Here is a 23,167-nt window from a genome sequence, read left to right on the forward strand (position 1 = left end):
TTATTTTTAACCAAAGGAACACGGTCAGCAACTCTCAGCTACATGTTTTTCTCCCCCGCCCCAAACATACATAAGTATGCCATAAGCACATAGGACAATCAATAACCACAGTGGTTACAATGACAAGCCATTGCACTGCATGATTTCTGAACAGCTGCCTTCCTATAGATTGCTTTGGCTCACACAATGGAGGAGCCAAAGGAACTAATATGCTGTACTGGCAAAAACAGCAAGCACCTTCCTATCCTAGTCACCACATATGTCCACTAAATGTCCATTCTAGGACTAGCAGGATCAATATAATTAATGGAGTAGTAATGAAGAGAGCTGTCTCAGGCTAGGACACCGAAAGCCACCCATGCTTCATACCCTACACTCAACATCATTCTGTAAATAACATGTGTCATGGAAACGGCTCTTATATCTGGGACTATGGGAATTCTTTGGAAAAAGAAATTTTAAGTACAATCAGCAATAATTATAAGGGGTGCTTCTTCCATTTAAACAAAAACATGGGTATATTGTTGCATGTTATTTCCTACATGAAGAAGAAAAACAAAAACAAGTTGAAAATTTCTTTTCTCTGCTTAAAACGGGGCTTACAAAAAAAAAAGGTCTTTCTTATTCTGAACCTAGCCATTTTTTGGAAATAAGTTCTAAGAATAGTATCATTTGATCCCAAAAACGTGCTGTGCAAAAGACCACTTATTGGAACACCTATTCCATTTCCTGCTGTCAGTACTAGATCTTATCTGTACACTTCCATTTGGTCACCAGAATAGGTAAGAAAAACAAATGTGAGAAAAAGAGAATAGGAGAGGAAAGAGAAACAAACACACAGAAAAGGGGGAGAAAAGAGAAAGAGATTATAGGTGAGAACAAGAAATAAAAGAGAAGGCAGGTGACTTGCTTGCCCAACTTTAGCTCTATGGTCCTATGAGCCAAAATGCATACTTAGTGACATGGTATCTCACAGGCAAAGGGAAAAGGGGTTAAGCTGAGAGAGGTCAGGCCATGGTGTTAATTTCTTTCCTGTACAAAGACAGTCTCTTGAGGACAAAGACCTGCCTCTTGTAATGTAATGTCATAGTCCAGATGAGACAGTTTCCTTCGAGGGAAGTTGGTGAGGAGTTCGAAACGTTCATTTGGATATCCTTTAGACTGGACGTGCTTCACCAAAGCCTATGAGAAAGAAAAAAAATATAGAGAATTTAGGTGGAAATACAAGGAAACACCATATTAATGAATTAAATATAAAGCCATTCGTTTGTTTTTCCGAGATACTGAGGATTGAACCCAACACTTCATATGAGCTAGGCAAGTGCTGCACAACTGAGATATATACCCAGTCCAACACCACTCTTTATCATATTAGATGAAATACAAAGTATAAGTTATTCTTTCAGATAACTGAAGTTTATCTTTGTAGACGGGCCAATATAATTCTTTAGATAGGAACGTAATAAATCTATATCCAATCTGGGCATGGTGGTGAACGCTTATAATCCCCATGCTTGGGAGGCTGAGACAGGAGGATCGCGCAGGTTCGAAGCCAGCCTCAGCTACTTACTGAGGCTCTCAGCAACTTAGTGAGACCCTGTTTCTAAATAAAATATAAAAATAGGATTGGGGTATAGCCCAGAGTTAGAAAGCCTCTGGGTTCCACCGCCAGTAACACACACACACACACACACACACACACACACATACACACACAAAAAAAAAAAACTATACCCAATAACTTAGGACCACTACTGATGTTGAAATAGTTATCACTGCCTTCTCAATAAAAAATTCCAATGTTTACAAAAATTATCATTTTTAAATGTTTTATCAGTTTTCCTTACTTCCTTTTTATCACAGAAGGTATGTTCTTCATTCTACCTATGCCTAATTTTATCAGCTATGTGGCAATTCCCTTCTTGTCTTTCAAAAAACCCACCACTACAGAGTATCCCCACTTGCACAATTTCTTTACATCTCCCCTTCTATAGATGCTTCTCATCAGACCTACACATGATCAGTCTCTCTCCAGGCTTTTTTTTTTGGTGCTGGGATTGAACCCAGTGGCATTCTACCTCCAAGTTATACTCAGCCTTTTTCTTCTCTTTGAAACAGGGCCTCACTAAGTTGCTGAGGCTGGTCCTAAACCTGTGATATTCCTGTCTTAGCCTCCCAGGTACTAGAGTTACAGGTGCATGTCACCACGCCTGGGTCCAGTCACCTTTCCCCCTCTACTTCTTGCCCTCCATTTTCCACCACATTCACAATCAAATTTCTTGAGAACAGTCTATACAGTAGTACTCTAACCAAAAGGATATGTTCTAAGACCAAATCTTACATATACTAATGGTTTTCCCTACACACACATGATTAATAAGACATATTAAAAGATTAATAGAACATATAACAATATAATGTAATAAAACTGCCAACATCACCACTCTAAGTTCTGAAACATTATTAATTAAAATAAGAACATAAAGCTGGGTATGGTGGCACACGCTTGTGACCCCAGCATTCGGGAGGCTGAGATCGGAGGATCACAGTTCACGGACAGCCTCAGCTACTCAGTGAGGCCCTACATAACTTAGTGAGACCCTGTTTCAAAATAAAGAATAAAAAAATAGGGCTGAGGGTATAGTAGGATGCCCCTGGGTTCCATCCCCAGTACCGGGGGGGGAAAAAATTTACTTGAATTCAAGTACTGTGATACTTCAACAGCTGACCTAATAATGGAGATAGCTATTAACTAACAGATAGGGATACACAGCATGGATAAAAGGATGACTCGTGTCCTGGGTGGAGTAAGACCATGTGGTTTTACCACATGACACTACTCAGAAGGGCACGCGCATGTGTGCGTGTCTGTGTGTGTAGGAACAGGTGCATATGCACTACTGTGCATTGAACCTAGGGGCATTCTACCTCCAATATACATATGACCCTAGCTTTTTTGAAACCAGATCTTGCTAGGTTGCTGAGAGTCTCACTACATTGTTGAGGCTGGCCTTGAACCTGAAATCCCCTTGTCTCAGCCTCCCAAATACTGGGATTACAGGCTGTGTCACACTGTACCCAGCTGGTATATAAAATTTTAAAAGTATAAATTTTTTATTACTGGAATTATGCACTTTTTTTGTGTGTGTGGTACTGGGAGTCGAACCCAGAAGCTTTCTACCTCTGGGCTACACTCCCAGACCTATTTTTATACTTTATCTGGAAACAGGGTCTCACTAAGTTGCTGAGAGCCTCACTAAGTAGCTGAGGCTGGCTTCGAACCTGTATGATCCGCCTGTCTCAGCCTCCCAAGCGCTGGGATTAAAAGTGTGTGCCACCATAACCGGCTTCACTTAATATTTTAAACCACAGATGACAACAGTTAACTAAAACTGTGGATAAGGAGGACCCAGTGGTTCCCTTGTGTCATCTCTGTCCACTTACAAACACTAGGCCAGGGAAACACTGTGGGTGTCAGCACCAGCAGATAGGCCCTACGTGTATCCAGTCACATAGACTTCAAGAATCAGCCCAATTACCCCCACCACAGGGGAATGGCCAGGTAATGACAGCTAACCTAAGAGGTTCATTCACAGGCTACACTAAGCTAATCAGGCTCATTCTCTTTCCCACAGCTGAAAAACATAGAGGGTAGAACCATCAACTGGAGAATTTAGATGGAAAGGCCCTTAGCATCACTATGATGGACCATATCATGTGCAAGTTGAGTAGTGAATAAAAGTCACAGGTACACAAAGAAGTGAACGATGTGAACCAGAAAATCACAAGAAGAAAAATCTGCCAGATCCCACAGAATCTGTCTTGGTTCTTTTTGTTTTTGTGGTGCTGGGGTTTGAATCCAAGGGCATTCCACCTCCAAGTTATACTCTCTGCCCTATTTTACTTAAGTAGTTAATTAACTTATTTATTTTTGTGGTATTGGGAATGGAACCCAGGGGCGTTCTACCTCCGAACTACACCTTCAGCCCTATTTTTTATTTTTATTTTGAAACAGGGTCTCAATGTGTTGCCTCATTAAGTAGCTGAGGCTGTCGAACCACGACCCTCCTGTCTGTCTCAGTCTCCCCAATGCTGGGATTACAAGCATGTGCCACCACACCCAGTTATTTTTTATTTTAAAGCAGGGTCTTGCTAAATTGCTGAGGCTGTCTTCAAATCTGTGATCTGCTAGGCATAGTTTGTAATCCAGTATTTGGGAGGCTAAGACAGGAGGACTGCAGGCCCGCAGCCAGCCTCAGCAACTTAGTGAGACATTGTTTCAAAAATAAAATATAACTCCGGGGCATGTGCTTGGGAGGCGGAGACAGGAGGAACGCGCAGGTTTGAAGCCAGCCTCACTGGCTTAAGAGACCCTGTTTCCAAATAAAATATAAAATAGGTCTGGGAGTGTGGCCAGGGTTCCATCCCCAGTACCACCAAAAAAATATATATGTATATGTAAAATAGGGCTGGAGGTGCAGCTCAGAGGTAGAAGGGCTTCCAGGAACCCCAGCAGCACCAAATAAATAAATAAATAAATAAATAAATAAATAAATAAATAAATAAATAAATAAATATATAAGTTGGGTGTGGTGACGCACGCTTGTAATCCCTGCACTTGGGAGGCGGAGACAGGAGGATGGCACAGGTTCAAAGCCAGCCTCGCTGGCTTAAGAGACCCTGTTTCCAAATAAAATATAAAACAGGACTGGGAGTGTAGCCAGGGTTCCATCCCCAGTACCACCAAAAATATATATATGTATATGTAAAATAGGGCTGGAGGTGCAGCTCAGAGATAGAATGTCCCTGGGTTCAATCATCAGTCAGTACCACCAAAAAAAAAAAAAAAAAAAAAAAAAAAAAAAAAAAATTGTGATTCTCCTGTCTCCACCTCTCAAGTACTGTGATTATAGGTATGTGCCACCACACCCAGAACTTTTGGTTCTTAACCACTATGCGGTAATAGCTACTAGGAATAGCTCCACTACAGTCTTCAAATAACCCCGAATCCTCTTTTTCCAGAAGTAATCATTTCAGGTGAGTTTGCATTCCACATAGCCATGAAACAAAAACATGGACTGCGAACGGCCCTTTGTGACTTGCCTAAAATAATCTGGGAAGGAAATAAGACTAATTGGAATTAAGATCCACCACAAGCCAGGCATGGTAGTGCATGCTTGTAATCCCAGTACTTGGGAGGCTGAGACAAGAGGACCCAGCTCCTTAGTGAGGTCCTCCACATCTTAGTGAGACCCTGTTTCAAAATAAAGAATACAAAATAGGGCTGGGGGTATAGCTCGGAGGTAGAATGCACTGCAAAAGCAAAAATCACCACAATTAAGTTTCCAATTACAGATCAAACTAAATACCTAACACACATTTCAAAGAATCAAACAACACTAACTGGACCTGCTCCAATTAGTCTCTTTGTTAACGAAATGCTTCCACTCAGACATACTTACTAGCAGTTTAGCTTGTTCTGGAAGAGTGATCTGTTCCCTTTTTCCATCTGGGTACCGTAACATCAGCTGTGCTTTTGGTCCTGAGGATAAAAAGGGAGGGATACAGGAGGTTAAGACAGAAGACTAAATAAATAAAGTGAGCCATTCAGTAATATTCAAGGTTTAGGTATCTCTATAATTTAACCCACCATTTACATCTATCCCTTCCACTATTCCATCTGATTTTTCAGGTGACATCTCCAGTATCTCTGGATCCATAGCTGGCAATCCCTGATGGTTTGTGGCTGCTCCAGGCTCAGTTCTAGTGGGGGGCTCAGTTAGTGGCCTTCTGTTCTCCTCCTTTCTATGACCCAAATCTTTGTGGGGAGACTTTCTGGATTTGGCAAGATTCTCTACCTCCTCTTCTTCGTCAGAGCCACAAATGGATATGAACTCCTCACTGCCAGAAAAAAGTTCAGATTCAGATTCTTCATCTGAACGGCTATCCTGTTTTGTCTGTGTTGAATCGAAATGTGTCTCTTGCAAGGAGGCTCTGATGGCAGCTTCTAGCTGGCTGTCTTCACTTGCATCTATAAGGCTCTCCTGTGAGATGCAGTCATAAAACATAGGTGGAAAGAAAAACAATTAAACCAAAAATAATCTAGTCAAATAGTGCATAAAAATATCATACTCAACTTGCCATTACTATTTTTTGCTGAATTTATATCTTCTAACAAATTTTAAGCTAAATGACAGCGATGACTTTGCTTTATCAAGTCAAATCAGGGGAGACATTTAAAAAACAAAAATAAAACCTATTTCAGCATTTAGTGCGCTGTTTCAAGTACAGACAAAAGGCAAAAATAATTTTTTTTTTTTTTTTTTTTTTTGCGGGTCTGGGAATGGAACCCAGGGGCATTCGCCCTCTGAGCTACACCCCCTGCCCTAATTTTTATTCTTTATTTTGAAACCAGGTCTCACTGAGTTGCGAAGGGCCTCACTAAGTAGCTGAGGCTGTCTGCAAATTGTAATCCTCCAGTCTCAGCCTCCCAAATGCTGGGATTACAAGCATGCACCACCATGCCTGGCTGAGAATAAAAGTTCTGCTAGGCATGGTGGTGCACGCTTGTAATCCCAGCATTCGAGAGGCTGAGACTGGAGGATGATGGTTCAAGGACAGCCTCAGCTACTTAGGCCCTCTGCAACTTACTGAGATCCCATTTCGAATTAAAAAAAGAATAAAAAACAGGGCAGCAGGTATAGCTCGAAGGTCGAATGTCCCTGGGTTCCATCCCCAGACTGGCAAAAAAAAAAAAAAAAAAAAAAAAAAAAAAAAAAGTTTTAAGTATAAGCCAAAACACTATTTACACTATTCTTTGAAATTATTAAATAATGCCGGGCGTGGTGGTGCATGCTTATAATCTCTGCGCTTGGGAGGCGGAGACAGAAGGATCATGCTGGTTCCGAGCCAGCCTCACTGACTTAAGAGACCCTGTTTCCACATAAAAAAAAAAGTTAAAAAATAGGTCTGGGAGTGTAGCCATGGGAGTGTATCCTGGAGGGAGAAGGGCTTCCAGGAACCCCAACACCACCAAAAAAAAAAAAAAAGAAAGAAAGAAAAAAAAAAGAAAAAAATTATTAAATAATAAAAAAGATCTGCTAGGCATGGTGGCACATGCCTGTAATCCTATTACTTGGGTGGCTGAGACAGGAGGATTACAGGTTTAAAGCCAGCCTTGGCAACTTAGCGAGACTCACAGCAACCTAGTGAGACTCTTGTTTCAAATTAAAAAAAAAAAGGGCTGGGGTGTAATTTGGAGGTAGAATGGCTCTGGGTTCAATTCCCTAGTACCAAAAAAGAAAAAGAAAACAATGTCTACCTTGCTCGCCACTGTACCCTTCAACTAGCAGTAATTTCTATCACATTCAAAACAAAAAACTATACAAAAATAGAATAATAAAAATAATAAATTCTCCCAAACTTATTACAATAAAAGTTTTATTGATAATAATGCTGATAATAATACAGTTTTCTCCTTGGTAAACTTTTTTTTTTTTTTTTTGCGGTATTGGAGATGGAACCCAGGGGCATTCTACCTTCAAGCTATATCCTTAGCCCTATTTTTTATTCTTTATTTTGAAACAGGGTCTCACTGAGTTGGAAAGGGCCTCACTAAGTAGCTGAGGCCATCTGCGAACTGCATTCCTCCTCTCTCAGCCTCCCAAATGCTGGGATTACAAGCGTGCGCCACCATGTTTGTTTCCTTCATTTATTCATCTTAAACATTTTACACTAGATGTTTATGTCCAAGTACATTTAATTGTCCATCACCACTTCTTACTCATACTTACTGATCGGGAACATTTTTTGGGGGGACTACTAGAAAGTCCATCCAGTTGCCCATGTTCACCCAAAAATCCTGTCACTTGGTCCAAGAAAGAGGATACATCTAACTGGTGCCACTCCACTAGCTTCTGACCTAAAGATTTAAAATCAGATAATAAACATAATAAAACCAATGTTTTCTCTGAACAATCTGATTAAGAAGTTCTTTTGACTTAACGCATAATTAAAATTTCCTATGAACATTTATGTCCATCCCTCACTAGCTTAAGTTATACGGATACATCATCGTGTGCGCACGTGTGTGTGTTTTACTGAGGGGGGCATTCTACCTCCAAGCTGCATCCATAGCCCTATTTTATATTTTGAAACAAGGTTTCACTACATTGATGAGAGTCTCACTGCTTGCTAAGGCTGTCCTCAAATTTAAGACTCTACTGTCTCAGCCTCCTGAGAACTGAGATTACGGGCATGCACCACCACTCTCGGCTACCTTTTGCCATTTAGGAAGAAGATTCCAAAGCAGCATCTAAAATAACACACAATTAATAATAAATCCACAGCACCTACAGTGGTGCACACCTGTAATCCTAAATACTTAGGGGGCTAAAGCAGGAGGACTACAAGTTCAAGCCCTACTTAGGCAACAGAGTAAGACTCCATCTCAAAAGCCTTAAAAAAAGCTGGGTATGATGGCACGTGCTTGTAATCTTAGTACTTGGGAGGCTGAGATAGGAGGAGTACAGGTTTGAGGCCAGCCTCAGAAAACTTAGTGAGACTTTCCATAACTTAGTGTGACTCTATTTCAAAATAAAAAATACAGCCAGGCATGGTGGTGCACGCTTGTAATTCTAGCATTCGGGATGCTGAGACAGAAGGATCGCGGTTCACGGACAGCCTCAGCTACTTAGCAAGGCCTTTCACAATTCAGTAAGACCCTGTTTCTTTTTTCTTCCATATTTTTTTATTTTTTAGTTTTTTTGTAGTACTGGGGATGGAACCCAGGTGCATTCTACCTCTGAGCTACACTCCCAGCCCTATATTTTATTCTTTATTTTGAAACCAGGTCTCACTGAGTTGCAAAGGGCCTCACTAAGTAGCAGGGCTGTCCTTAAACGACAATCCTCCAGTCTCTGCCTCCCAAATGCTGGGATTACAAGTGTGCGCCACCAGGGCCAGCTAATAAGACCCTGTTTTGAAAATAAAAAGACTAAAAAATAGGGCTGGGGTGTACCTCAGAGGTACAATACTCCTGGGTTCCATCCCTGGTACCACAAAAAAAAAAAACCTCAATACTCAATAGTGCTGGAGGTATAGTTCAGAGATAGAACACCTATAGGTTCAATTCCCATTAACACACACAAAATGAAAAGCTTAAAAAAATAAAACAATTCAAAGCTGGGTGTGGTGGCGCATGCTTGTAATCCCAGCATTCGGGAGGCTGAGACCAGAGGATCGTGGTTTGAGGACAGCCTCAGCTACTTAGTGAGGCCTCTGCAACTCAGTGAGACCCGGTTTCAAAATAAAGAATAGGGTAGGGGCTGTAGCTCGGAGGTCAAATGCCCCTGGGTTCCATCCCCAGAACTGCAAAAATAAGTAAATAAATAAATAAAAATAAAACAATTCAAGTTCACCTTCTGCTTCTCTGGCGAGATTTCAACCAATACCTGAAAAATCTTAGTATTTTAATACTAAAAAATGTAATGGGACCCCTTATAAAATGAAAAAGACAAACATCCAACTATTTTATAAAAGAACAAAACTACACAATTATAAAATATTACCATTCCCAAGTGTTATAATAAACAAATTCTTTTAATATATAAATCAAGATATTTAAGCAATTATAAAGTGAATGAAAAAGAAACTTTGACCTAAGCTATTACAAATTTAAACTAGATTCAACCAACTGTTAAAAATCAATCACTTAGCCAGGCGTGGTGGCGCACGCTTGTAATCCCCGCGCTTGGGAGGCTGAGACAGGAGGATCGCACGGGTTCAAAGCCAGCCTCAGCTACTTAGTGAGGCTCTCAACAACTTAGTGAGACCCTGTTTCCAAATAAATATAAAAATGTCTGGGAGTATAGCCCGGAGGTAGAAAGCCGCTGGGTTCTTCCCCCAGTACCACCAAAAAAAAAAAAAAAAAAAAAAAAAAAAAATCGATCACTTAGGTAATTGAAAAATAAATGGAGATTAAAGGCCTTAACTGATATCTTACCTGTCCTTGGGTCCAAGATGGAAACATAGGGGAAATCCCCTAGCTTATAAAACTGTATATATCTCTGACCTTCTTCACTGTCATGGTAAACCTATTAAAATATTAACATAAAAAGGTCAGCTTCCAAGAAAAGGACCAACTATAGACACGTTATACACCAATAGAAATTCTCCAAATACACCTTTGGTACATGTGTTAGGATCTTACTCTTGTGTTAAAGATCATCTGGTGTGGGCTCCTTTAAATTCCAGCCTGAATTCCTCCTGGAAACTTACCATAAACATACCAATCCATTCCTTCTCCTTTTCCAATTCAGAAGAGGTACTGCTCTAGCCGGGCATGGTGGTGCATGCTTGTAATCCCAGTACTTGGGAGGCTGAGACTGGAGGGTCTCAGGTTCAAGAACAGCCTCAGCAAGTAGTAAGACTGTCATCAGCCTAACAAGACTCTGTTTCAAATTAAAAATAAAATAGGGCTGGGGGTGTAGCGTGGAGGTAGAATTCCTCAGCAAGTAGTGACTTTCATCAGCCTAACAAAAGCCTGTTTCAAATTAAAAATAAAATAGGGCTGGGGCAGAGGTAGAATTCCCTGGGTTCAACTCCTTATATAACACACACACACACACACACACACACACACACACACACACACACACAAACACGGTATTGTTCTTCCTATTCAAGTATTTATAGACCTGTGTCATTCCTGCCCTCAAGTATATATAATTTGGGGAGCTACTGGGAAAGGAACCCTACCCCCAAATTACATGCCTAGCTCTATTTTTTTTTTTTTTTTTGGGTGGTACTGGGGTTCCTGGAAGCCCTTCTACCTCCGGGCTACACTCCCAGACCTATTTTTACATTTTTCTTTAGAAACAGGGTCTCTTAAGCCAGCGCGGCTGGCTTCGAACCTGCGCGATCCTCCTGTCTCTGCCTCCCAAGCGCGGGGATTACAAGCGTGCGCCACCACGCCCGGCCTATGCCTAGCTCTATTTTATTATTTTATTTTGAAACAAGATCTTACTAAGTTGTGGATGGCCTCACTAAGTTGCTGAGGTTGACCACAAACCTGCTAACTTCCTGTCTTGGCCTCCCAAATACCGAGATTACAAGGACGGGCCACTACACCTGGCTATATATCTTAATAAATCACGAAAATTGTAAGACTGAGAGCCTAGCATAGCATAATGCTAGGCAAAAAGATGCTCAATATTTGATGAATAAAAGAAACTTTCCCAATAAAAATAATCCATATTTGAGCCAGGTGTGGTGGTATAGGTCTGTAATCCAAGTACTTAGGAGGTTGAGACAAAATGATTGCAGGTTCCAGGACAGCCTCAGTAATTTAGTAAGATTCGATCCTCAGTACGCCCCCACAAATTCAATTTAAGTGCCAGTAAAATATGAGCAGAAATTAATAATATTAATAGTAAACTTGTAATAGGAAACAAGTTTATTCAGAAGTTATTTTCTAGAGCTGGGGGTGTGTGCAGTTTAGTGGTAGAATGCTTCCCTAGCATATGTGAAGCCCTGGGCTTGATCCTCAGCACTGCCAAAAACAAAAACAAAAATAGAAGTTAATTTTTTTTACCACTTCAAAAAATTAAAAATTAGAGCAAGATCATCTACCCTTAGCTTGATAACTTATATAAAACAAACTAGAACCAGGTAGACTAAGTGATATGTCAAAGGACATATGGGTAAAGAATATGAGGGCTGGAGGAGTAGTTCAGTGGCACAGTACTTGCCTTGCATAGACAAGGCCCTGATTTCTAAAGGAAGAAAGAAAACGCATGAAGAAAGGAAGGCAGAAAAGGTGGAGGGGGGTGTAGGTTATTAAACTCAATTAAAATCCAAATTTTAGCCAAATGTTTTTCTATTACTCCAAAATCTCCTAAACTTATACTGTTCAAAACAGTAGCCACTAGCCACAGGAGATATATGAAACACTTGGAATTGGCTAGTCCAAACTGAGATTAATTATAAAACATTACCCATTGTCTTTTTTTCTTCTAGTACTGGGGATAAAATGCAGGGGCATTGCATACCTCTGAGCTATACCCACAGTCCTATTTTATTTTTTATTTTGAAACAAGGTCTATGTTACCAGAGCTGAACTCAAACCTGTGATCTTCCTATCTCAGCCTCCCGAGTGCTGGCATTACAAATATGTACCACCATGCCCTGCTTACATGCCATATCTTCAAGATTTAACACCCCCAAAAAAGGCACATTTCATTATTTTATATTAGTTATATAATAAATATGTAAATTTAATAAAAATACTAAATTAATCTCAGTCATTCATTTCTTATTTATTTATTTTTCCAGTACTGGAGATGGTCCTATTTTTTAGTCTTTTTATTTTTTGAAACGAGGTCTCACTGAGTTGCAGAGGGCCTCGCTAAGTAGCTGAGGCTGTCTGTGAACCCCAATCCTCTGGTCTCTATCTCCCAAATGCTGGGATTACAAGTGAGCGCCACCACGCCCGGCCCCAGGGACATTCTACTTGAACAACACTCCTGCAGTCCTATTTTATTTTATTTTTATTTTGAAACAGGGTCGTTGATGAGAGTCTCACTACTTGTTGAGGCTTTCCTTGAACCTGTGATTCTCCTATCCCAGCTTCCCAAGGACTGGATTGTGTGCATGTGCCACCATGCCTGGCTTATTTAATCTTTTAAAATGTGGCTTCTAGAAAATTTTAAATTCTGTCCACTGCTAACATTATACTTTTGTTGAAGAGTATAGCTATATATGCACCCTATCAAGACACTGTGGGATATGAGTATTAAGTGGTTTGTAAAAACTCCTTCCATTGAAAGTTCTCTATTAAGCTATGGTGGCACACGCTTGTAATCACAGCATTTGAGAAGCTGAGACAGGAGGATCGCAGTTCACAGACAGCCTCAGCTACTTAGTGAGGCCCTTTGCAACTCAGTGAGACCCAGTTTCAAAATAAAGAATAGGACTGGAAGTATAGTTCAGAGTAGAATGCCCCTGGGTTCCACATCACAAAAATAAAATTATTTGTTTGGGCTTGGTATAGGGTTAAAGCCTGGAATGTTCAATCCCTGAGCTACAACCCTTACTTTTTCATTTTGAAACAGCGATTCTTTATGTTGCTGAGGTCCACACTAAGTTACTGCTGCTGGCCTTGAACCTGCGATTCTCCAGCCATAGCCTCCCAATATTGAGATTACAAGTATGTGCCACCATACCCAGCTTAAATACTATAACTTTAAAAATTATTCTTGCCGGGCGTGGTGGCGCACGCTTGTAATCCCAGCATTTGGGAGGCTGAGACTGGAGGACTGCGGTTCGCAGACAGCCTCAGCTACTTAGTGAGGCTCTCTGCAACTCAGTGAGACCCTGTTTCAAAATAAAGAATTAAATATTGGGCAGGGGGGTATAGCTTGGAGGTCAAATGCCTCTGGGTTCCATCCCCAGACCCGCAAAAAAATTTTTTTAAATGAAAAAATAAATAAATATTATTCTTTATTTTGAAAGAGGGTCTCACAAAGTAGTAGCTGATGCTGTCCACGAACCATGATGTTCCTGTCTCAGCCTTCCAAATGCTGGGATTACAAACATGCGCCACTGCGTCCAGCTGAAATACTATAATCTTGATTAACACTTCTCACCTGCCAGAAAATGAAATGTTCCCGGATAATATTCTTCACAGCTTCATTACTCCACACATCACGGTTGAGGCACTGGCATGCAAAGTCTTGTACATTCTGAATGTTTATCATCAGCCACTTGTTTTGCATCTGACCACATTCTTTGGCCTGTAAGAGTTATACACAAAATTTGTTAAAAATAGTTTCTACTTGGTGATTGATATGTTACAAGATTTGAAGTTGTCCTTGCCATATAAATACTAAGCTTTCTAAAAAAGTATGCCATCTAGAGTTTTCAGTATTTCTACATTATTTAGTTTGCATATGCATACATGATTAAAATTCCTATTTCAAAACTTCTCAAGTTTAAAATCAACTATTTTCTTTTTAAACCACTGTTGTTTTAAGGGATGAATTTGTCCTGTAAGTTTAAATATATTTACCAGAAAAGGATTCCACAAAATTAATACCAACAAGTCACTAATTCTATTCTCTTCCAATCTCTATAAACAAATATGCCTCTCCTTTTTAATTGATGTAACTGGTGTGTGTATATTACTTAATGCTGTTACTTATTAACATCATTTTCTATAACACTTCCAAGTATCATATTAAATTATTAGACATATACTATTTTATAAAATCATCCTACACACTCTAGTAAAACCAGTTGAACATTCTTTCCTTTTACAAGCTGTTTTCCTAGGAGGAGATTTTATTTATTTTATTTTGCTAATACTGGGGGTGGAACCCAGAGGCTTTCTACCTCCGGGCTACACTCCCAGACCTATCTTATATTTTATTTGGAAACAGGGTCTCACTAAGTTGCTGAGAGCCTCACTAAGTAGCTGAGGCTGGCTTCGAACCTGTGCGATCCTCCTGTCTCAGCCTCCCAAGAGCTAGGATTACAAGCATGCACCACCATGCATGGCTAGGAGGAGATTTTAAAACAGAATGTCTGAGAATGATCTCCATATGATTAATTTAAAGCACAAACATCGGCCGGGCGTGGTGGCGCACGCTTGTAATCCCCGCGCTTGGGAGGCAGGGACAGGAGGATCGCACAGGTTCGAAGCCCGCCGCCGCGCGCTGGCTTAGGAGACCCTGTTTCCAAATAAAAAAAAAAAATGTAAAAATAGGTCTGGGAGTGTAGCCCAGAGGTAGAAGGGCTTCCAGGAACCCCAGTACCACCAAATAAATAAATAAATAAAGCACAAACATCAGTCACAAATGTAAAGTTGTTGACCCCTCTTCTCTCATCATCACAAAGACTGATGAAATGTTCCTCAATGTGGAAGAAATGGCAGAAAAGTAATGGGAAAACTCTATCCCAAAATTGTGTATAGGAACCATGATATAAAAGACAGTTTTAATTTTTTCTTGAACAATATTCTTCTCATATCAATTTGGCATAGGGAAAATAAAAAACCAATTAAGAATCAATAAATTATATATAATAACATTTGAACATACATCATTACAGGTGTACTAGAAAATGTAAGACTACAAATATTTTCTGTTTTATAAAGGCTTACAGAGCCAGGCATGGTGGCGCATGCTTGTAATCCCAGCATTGGGGAGGGTGAGACCTGAGGATCAAGGTTCACGGACAGCCTCAGCTACTTAGGCCCCGTGCAGTTCAGTGAGACCTGGTTTCAAAATAAAGAATAATAATTTAAAAAAAAAATAGCGCAGGAGGTGTATCTTGGAGGTCAAATGCCCCTGGGCTCCATCCCCAAACCCAAAAAGAAAAGAAAAAAAAAGGCTTACAGAGCCGGGCGTGGTGGCACACACTTGTAATCCCAGCATTTGGGAGGCTGAAGATTGTAGTTGGCGGACAGCCTCAGCTACTTAGTGAGGCCCTTCGCAACTCAGTGGGACCCTGTTTCAAAATGAAGAATAAAAAATTGGAAAGGGGGTATAGCTTGGAGGTCAAATGCTTCTGGGTTCCATCCCCAGACCCGCAAAAAAGAAAAAGAAAAAAAAGGCTTACAAAGCTGGGTGTGGTGGTATACACTTGTAATCCCAGTACTTGGGAGGCTGAGACAAGAGGATCACGGTTTGTGGCCAGGCTCAACTATTTAGTGAGACCCTGTTTCAAAATAAAGAATAAAAAATAGGGCTGAGGATGTAGCTCAGAGGTAGAATGCCCCTGGGCTCCATTTCCAGTACCACAAAAAGTAAAATCAGGTAGGTATGGTGGTACACGATTGTAATCCTGATTGAAGCCAACTGAGGCTGGCTGTGCGATCCTCCTGTCTCAGCCTCCCCAAGTACTGGAATTACTGGGATGTGCCACCATGTCTGGCTTCCATTTCTTATTTTGAAATACAGGCTCCCTAAATTACCACATGCTGGCCTCAAACACATGATTCTTCTATTTTAGCCTTCCAAGTATTGGGATTATAGGCACATGCTACCATGCCAAATTTATTCCCCTATTTTTTATAAAACTAATAGATATACTGCCATTAATCAAAATAAAATGTCTGATTTTTCTGAAGTTCTTTTATCATTTAAAAACTATATATAGCTACATTTATAGTATACCTTTTTAAAAAGAATATTGTTGCAAACAATATAGGTTATGAAATGCAAAGTAAAAACTGCTATAACAAAATTCAAAGGACAATACAAAAGAAATTTACAATTTTCCTCAATGAAAAACAAAAGAGCAAGTGTTTTTTATTAGTCCAAAATAACCAAATTAAATCAAGCTCATAGTTACTAGAGTAACCCTAGGGCAACTCAGAAGTTAATAAAAACAGAAAATATGCCATTTCTGCAGTTTTCTTCGATGCTTGTATTATAATCAAAACACTACAAAGGATTGGCAGCTCTCATGTTAAGACCACCAGGAAAAGATAAAACTGAGATGGCTAAGCTGACCCTCTGAGCTAATGAACATCAATGATTTTCTCAGCTACAGGCTTGTTACATGACAAAAATAAACCTTATATAGTGAAATTACCAATATTTGAGTTTTGTTATATGCAGTCAACATTTTCACGGTTTATAATCCAGAAAATTAAAGTTGAATAACAAGTTTACAGCTCAATTCCTTTTTCTAAGTAGTTTATGCTAGCATAAGAGTGTGTTAAATGACTATTTATTTATTTACTTGCAGAACTGGAGATGGAACTCAATGGCATTCTACCTCCAAGCTCTCCAAGCTACATCCCCAGCCCAATTTTTTTTTTTTTTTGGTAGTACTGGGGATGAAAGATGAAACCCAGGGGCATTATACCTCTGAACTACAAGCCCAGCTCCCTACCTTTTTTTTTTTTTTTTTTTTTGAGCAGTACTGGGTATGGAACTCAGAGGCATTGTACCTCCAAGCTACAACCCCAGCCCTACTTTTTAGTCTCTATTTTTTTGAAACAGGGTCTCACTGAGTTGCAAAGGGCCTCACTACATAGCTGATGCTGGCTTTCAATCTGCAATCCTCCTGTCTCCGCCTCTCAATTACTGGGATTACAGGCGTGCACCACCATACCCAGCTGACAATTTTTTTAAACACATAAGCAAAGCTCATTTTCAAATTTGTGGCTGAACCAGGGATAGTGCATACCTGTAATCCCAGTACTTGAGAGGCTGAAGCAAGAGGATCAGGTTCAAGGACAGCCCCAGCAAGAAGTAGTGAGACTCTTAGCAACCTAGCAAGACCCAGTTTCAGAACAAAACAAAGAGGCTAGGGATATGCACTACCAAGCTCAGCTTTACCAGAAAATTTAGGGTTTTTTGTTTGTTTGTTTGTTTTTTGGTGATACTGGGGTTCCTGGAAGCCCTTCTACCTCCGGGCTACACTCCCAGACCTTTTTTTTTTTTTTTAATTTGGAAACAGGGTCTCTTAAGCCAGTGCAGCTGGCTTTGAACCTGCGCGATCCTCTGTCTCAGCCTTCTAAGTGCGGGGATTACAAGTGTGCGCCACCACGCCCGGCTAAATTTAGTGTTTTGCATCAGCGGAAATGTTATTTTGAATCAAATATTATTTGATTCAAAAAAGTATTAACATGCTACTCAGTGCACAAAAGCCATCTGCATGAACACCTCAAGAGTATCCCAAATCCTAACTGAATCCATTCATTTAAAATAATGTATTCCTATTAAATGCCAGCAACTAGATGCCAAGGAGTACCAAAATGAAAAGAAACACATTCCTCTTGCCCTCATTAAGCCTATAAGTTAGCAGAAACCACGGAGACCTGTTCTGGGAAGTTTTATTTTGTGTTTAGCCAAGATGAAACCAAAAAGGCTAAAAGGGAGACTATATTCTATAACTTCAGAGATATTATTCTATTTTGGTACTGGGGACTGAAACCAGGGGCATTCTGTCTCTGTGTTACACCCCCAGCCCTTTTTTATTTTAATTTTAAAACAGGATATTGTTAGATTGATGAAAGTCTCACTACTTGCTGAGGCTGGCCTCAAACCTATGATCCTCCTATATCAGCTTCCCAAATACAGGGATTACAAACCAGGCATGATGACACAAGTTTATAATCCCAGCATTCTAGACAGCTTCAGCTGTCTAGAAACTCTGTTTCAAAATAAAAAAGTATAAAATAAGGGCTGGGCTCAGAAGTAGCATGCCTCTGGATTCCATCTCCAGTACTGAAGAAAGAAAGAAAGAAAGAAAGAAAGAAAGAAAGAAAGAAAGAAAGAAAGAAAGAAAGAAAGAAAGAAAGAAAGAAAGAAAGAAAGGCAGGCCCAAGTACAGGGATTACAAGTGTGCACCACCACACCTAGTTTAGATATGCTCAGATATATTTTTTAAAAATCACACTAGAAACCGGGCGTGGTGGCACAAGCTTGTAATCCCTGCGCTTGGGAGGCTGAGACAGAGGATCACACAGGTCCAAAGCCAGCCTCAGCTACTTAGTGAGGCTCTCAGCAACTTGGTGAGACCCTGTTTCCAAATAAAATATAAAATAGGTCTGGGAGTATAGCCCAGAGGTAGAAAGTCTTTGGGTTCCACCCTCAGTACCACCAAAAAAATTTAAAAAAAAATAAAAATCACACTAGAAGCCGGGCGTGGTGGCACATGCTTGTAATCCCAGCGCTTCGGAGGCTGAGGCAGGAGGAATGCTTAGGTTTGAAGCCAGCCTCAGCTACTTAGTGAGGCTCTCAGCAACTTAGTAAGACCTTGTTTCCAAATAAAGTATAAAATAGGTCTGGGAGTGTAGTCCGGAGGTAGAAAAGCCCCTGGGTTCCACCTCCAGTACCTAAATAAATAAATAAATGCCACACTAGAGCCATGGTGGTGCATGCCTATAATCCTAGTATTTGGAAGGCTGAGACAGAAGGATTGCGGTTCGCAGTCTCAGCTACTACTTAGTGAGGCCCTCTGTAACTCAGTGAGGTCCTGTTTCAAAATCAAATAAATAAAATAATTTGAAAATAAAAGAATAAATAGGGATTGGGGATATATATAGCTCAGAGGTAGAATGCCCCTGGTTTCCATTCCCAGTACCATATACACAAAAAAGATCCCACTTCCTTATATACTAAAAACAGATTATTTCTGCTCTTAAAAAAAAAAAAAAAGCCAGGCGTGGTGGCGCTCACTTGTAATCCCAGCATTCGGGAGGCTGAAACTGGAGGATTGCAGTTCACGGACAGCCTCGGCTACTTAGTGAGGCCCTCTGCAACTCAGTGACACCCTGTTTCAAAATAAAGAATAAAAAAATAGGGCAGGAGATGTGGCTCGGAGGTCAAATGCCCCTGGGTTCCATCCTCAGACCCGCAAAAAAAAAAAAGAAAAAAAAGAAAAAAAAGAAAAAAGCACTAAAAATGCAAAAAGAAGCCAGGCATGGTGGCACACACTTGTAATCCCAGCATTCAGGAGGCTAAGACAGGAGGAAGAGGATCCAGGTTCATGGCCAGCCTCAGCTACTTAGTGAGGCCTTCTACAACTTAGTGAGACCTTGTTTCAAAATAAAGAATAAAAAAATTCGGCTGGAGGCTTAACTTGGAGATAGACTGCCCCTGGGTTCCATCCTCAGTACCTCCTCCCCCTAAAAAGCAAAGGGATTCATAGTTAAAACATAGAATTGCCAATAACTTACTGTTTCAAAGCTGCCTTTATGCATCAAGTCAATGGGTGGCCTGAAGAGATCTGCAAGAGTAGTTAGTTTCTTATCTATTGCTCCTCCATTTCTTAATTCTTGTTCTTGCCGAACTGCAACACAGAAGGATGAAGAAAGTTTCAATTAGCTGTAAAATTAAAAAAAAACATTAACTGTGAAATAAAAACCCCTTTATCAATTGAAGGAATTACTGAACAATGCTTGACCTAAAATGCAAATATCTAGTGCTGATTCTGAAAAGAAATACCAATGAGGAGGCTGAGAATGGAGAATTAAGACTTGTTATTCCTTATCCAAAGGATAAAAGCAGAAAATTAAAAATTTTTACTTGGGAGCCAGGCATGGTGGGTAGAAACGTATAACCCCAGTACTTGGAAGTTGAGACAAGATCATAGATTTGAAACCAACTTCAAGCCGGGCATGGTGGCGCACACTTGTAATCCCCGTGCTTGGGAGGCTGAGACAGGAGGATTGCACAGGTTCAAAGCCAGCCTCAGCTACTTAGTGAGACCCTGTTTCCAAATAAAATATAAAAAAGGTCTGGGAGTATAGCCCGGAGGTAGAAAGCCTCTGGGTTCCACCCCTAGTACCACCAAAACAAAACAAAACAAAAAAATGAAACCAGCCTCAACAAGTGAGACTCTCAGTAACCTAGCAAGACCCTGTTTTAAAACAAAAAATAAAAGGGGCTACGGTATAACTCAGAGGTAGAAGGTCCTGCGTGCAAGCCCTAGTACAAAAAAAAAAAAATCACTTAGGGCTGGGGTAGTGTAGCAAGGGATAGAATAATTGCCTAGCACATGCAAGGCACATGTTTAATCTGCAGGACCACCACCACCAAAGTCACCTGATCAAAATAATTTCTTTAACAAATTCAGATACTTACTTTAGTAAATGAAAGCATTCAACCTCATTTTTCTAGTTCTTAATACATTTTTTGTCCTTTTTATGGGGAGGGGGGTAGCAGTCCTGGAGATTGAACCCAAAAAAAATTCTACTGCCAAGCTTCCCAACCAGCCCAATTTTATTTCTTCTTGTGGTACTAGGGGTAGAACACAGGGGCATTCTACCTCTGATGTATATCTCAGTCCTATTTTATTCTTTTATTTTGAAACAGGCTCTAAGTTGCAGAGGCTGGATGGAGAACCTGAAATCCTATCTCAGCCTCCCAAGTAATGGGATTATAGCCATGCACCACCATGCCTGGCTCCAATTTTATTTCTTATTTGAAAACAGATTCTACGAGGTTGTTAACAGCCTCTCTAAGTTGGTGAGGCTGCCTTTGAACCTGCAATCCTCCTGTCTCAGCCTCCCAAGTACTGGGATTACAAGCATGCGCCACCACGCCCGGCTCTGTTTGCTGTTTCTAACCACACTTCCAATCTTTAAAGATGTTGGCAGCAGGGATAATGATCACTGCTGTTACCTTCTACTGGAAGGGCACAAATTCCCTTGATGGGCTGAGTCAGTTTAGGTTTTCCTTCAAATCTTTCCAAAGATACAAGACCTGTTTATGTCTCAAAGAGCTCATAAATCAACTAAAAAATTCAAGCAAAGTCCAAAGAATTTTTCATGTATTCTGTAAACTTAAGTGTTCCAATGGCAACTCAACACTAAATTCTCAAAAAGTGTAAGACCAAGATTCTCCTAACTTATTCCACAAAAAGATAAACTTATTCCAAGATGGGCCTCCTGGTGCAGAATATAATACCAGCTACTCAGGAGACTGAGGAAGGAGGACCAGAGATTTGAGGATAGACCTTAGTGAGAAACCTGTTTCAAAATAAAATAAGGCTGGGGGTGTAGCTCAAAGGTAAAATGTCCCTAGGTTCAATCCCAGTGCCATACACTATTCAACAGACACACACACACACACACACACACACACACACACACACACACACACACACGAGGATAGACTTTAGTGAGAGACCTGTTTCAAAATAAAACAAAGCTGGGGGTGTGGCTCAAAGGTAAAATATCCCTAGGTTCAATCCCAGTACCATTCACTATTACACACACACACACACACACACACACACACACACACACCCTTATTCCAAACACCTATAGTCAAAATATTAACAGTGATACTTTGGTGTGGCTTTTTCATCTCTTTTTCAATCTATGACAACTATTTTCGTTACAGTCATTTTTTCCATCAATAGACAGGATTCTGAAGGAAATCAGTTTATTTATGTCAGCTTTTAAGTGCTCATTGAAAAGGTGATTAAGTGGGTAATTATCATATTTTTTACATTATCTCCATCTCCATTATTACTCCTCTATATCCAAATAGGTTAGAATTCGAAGCAATTCACTTCAGAATGAATTAATCAGAAATAGACTGAATTCACAATTTCACTTTTTAAAGATAATACTCAAAGTAATCAGGCCTAATATTATTCATCTTTTTCTTTTTAATAGGGAGGGGAAGAAAGAGATGATAAACTGGTCCATAGATACCTACTAGTTTCAGTTTGAAAATCTCGGAAACCATCAAATATCGATCGTGCAGGCCGTCGTCTTTTAGGAGCTTTAGAGGGAAAAATAAAATTGATAAAAAATTTAAACATTTTAAAATTTAATTCTAAAAATTTCCTTAACTATACTTTTTTTTTGTATGTGTGGTACTGGGGATTGAACCCAGAGGCAAGGGCATTCTACCCGAGAGGAAATAGGGTCTCATTGAATTGTGGAGGACCTCACTAAATTGCTGAGACTGTCCACAAACCTGAGATTTCCCCATCTCAGCCTCCCAAGTCACTGGGATTATAAGAATGTACCACTCTGCCTGGCTTATTTCTTGTTTGAAAACACTCAGAATGGTGCTTTCTCTAAAAATACAAACACTTTTGTTGGAAGCAGGACATGGTAGTACACACCTATAATCTCAGTATTTGGGAGGCTGAGACAGGAGTATTGTAGGTTTGAGATCAGCCTCAGCAATTTAGCAAAACTCTATTTCAAAACACAAATAAAGCTGGGCGTGATGGTTCATGCTTGTAATCCCCGCGCTTAGGAGGCAGAGACAGGGGGATCATGCAGGTTTGAAGCCAGCTGAGCTGGCTTAAGAGACCCTGTTTCCAAATAAAAAAATATAAAATAGGTCTGGGAGTGTAGCCTGGAGGTAGAAGGGCTTCCAGGAACCCCAGTACCACCAGGAAAAAAAAAAAAAAAAAAGAGAGAGAGAGAGATAGACTGACAGACAGACAGACAGACACACTGAGACTCTGTTTACAAAATAAAAAGTATAAAAATAGGTCAAGGAGTGTAGCCCGGAGGTGGAAGGGTTTCCAGGAACCCCAGTACCACCAAAAAAAAAACCACACCCACGCGCGCGCGCACACACACACACACACACACACACACACACACACACATGACTGAGAGTACAGCTCAGAGATAGAATGTCCCTGGGTTCAATCCCCAGGACCAACAAGAAAAAAAAAA

General features: G+C 40.3%; 1 protein-coding gene across 2 annotated transcripts in view; it reads right to left on the reverse strand.

Annotated features, from left to right (window-relative positions):
- Positions 1-1,020: 1,020 nt before the first annotated feature.
- UBXN7 (UBX domain protein 7) overlaps positions 1,021-23,167 on the reverse strand; it is a gene marked incomplete at both ends in the record, with an annotated part of 54,081 nt that continues 31,934 nt past the window's right edge. Inside the window, 8 exons of one of the 2 annotated variants that reach the window (XM_080696050.1) lie at positions 1,021-1,182; positions 5,463-5,542; positions 5,651-6,044; positions 7,794-7,921; positions 10,004-10,094; positions 13,647-13,793; positions 19,694-19,806; positions 22,185-22,250. In XM_080696050.1, the coding sequence (XP_080552176.1) occupies positions 1,021-1,182; positions 5,463-5,542; positions 5,651-6,044; positions 7,794-7,921; positions 10,004-10,094; positions 13,647-13,793; positions 19,694-19,806; positions 22,185-22,250 (1,181 nt within the window). The remainder of the gene's footprint in view (positions 1,183-5,462; positions 5,543-5,650; positions 6,045-7,793; positions 7,922-10,003; positions 10,095-13,646; positions 13,794-19,693; positions 19,807-22,184; positions 22,251-23,167) is intronic. The other variant, XM_080696049.1, reaches the window with a different exon arrangement.

This window comes from Muscardinus avellanarius (genome assembly GCF_963383645.1).
Source record: "Muscardinus avellanarius genome assembly, chromosome: 5".
Taxonomy (NCBI): domain Eukaryota; kingdom Metazoa; phylum Chordata; class Mammalia; order Rodentia; family Gliridae; genus Muscardinus; species Muscardinus avellanarius.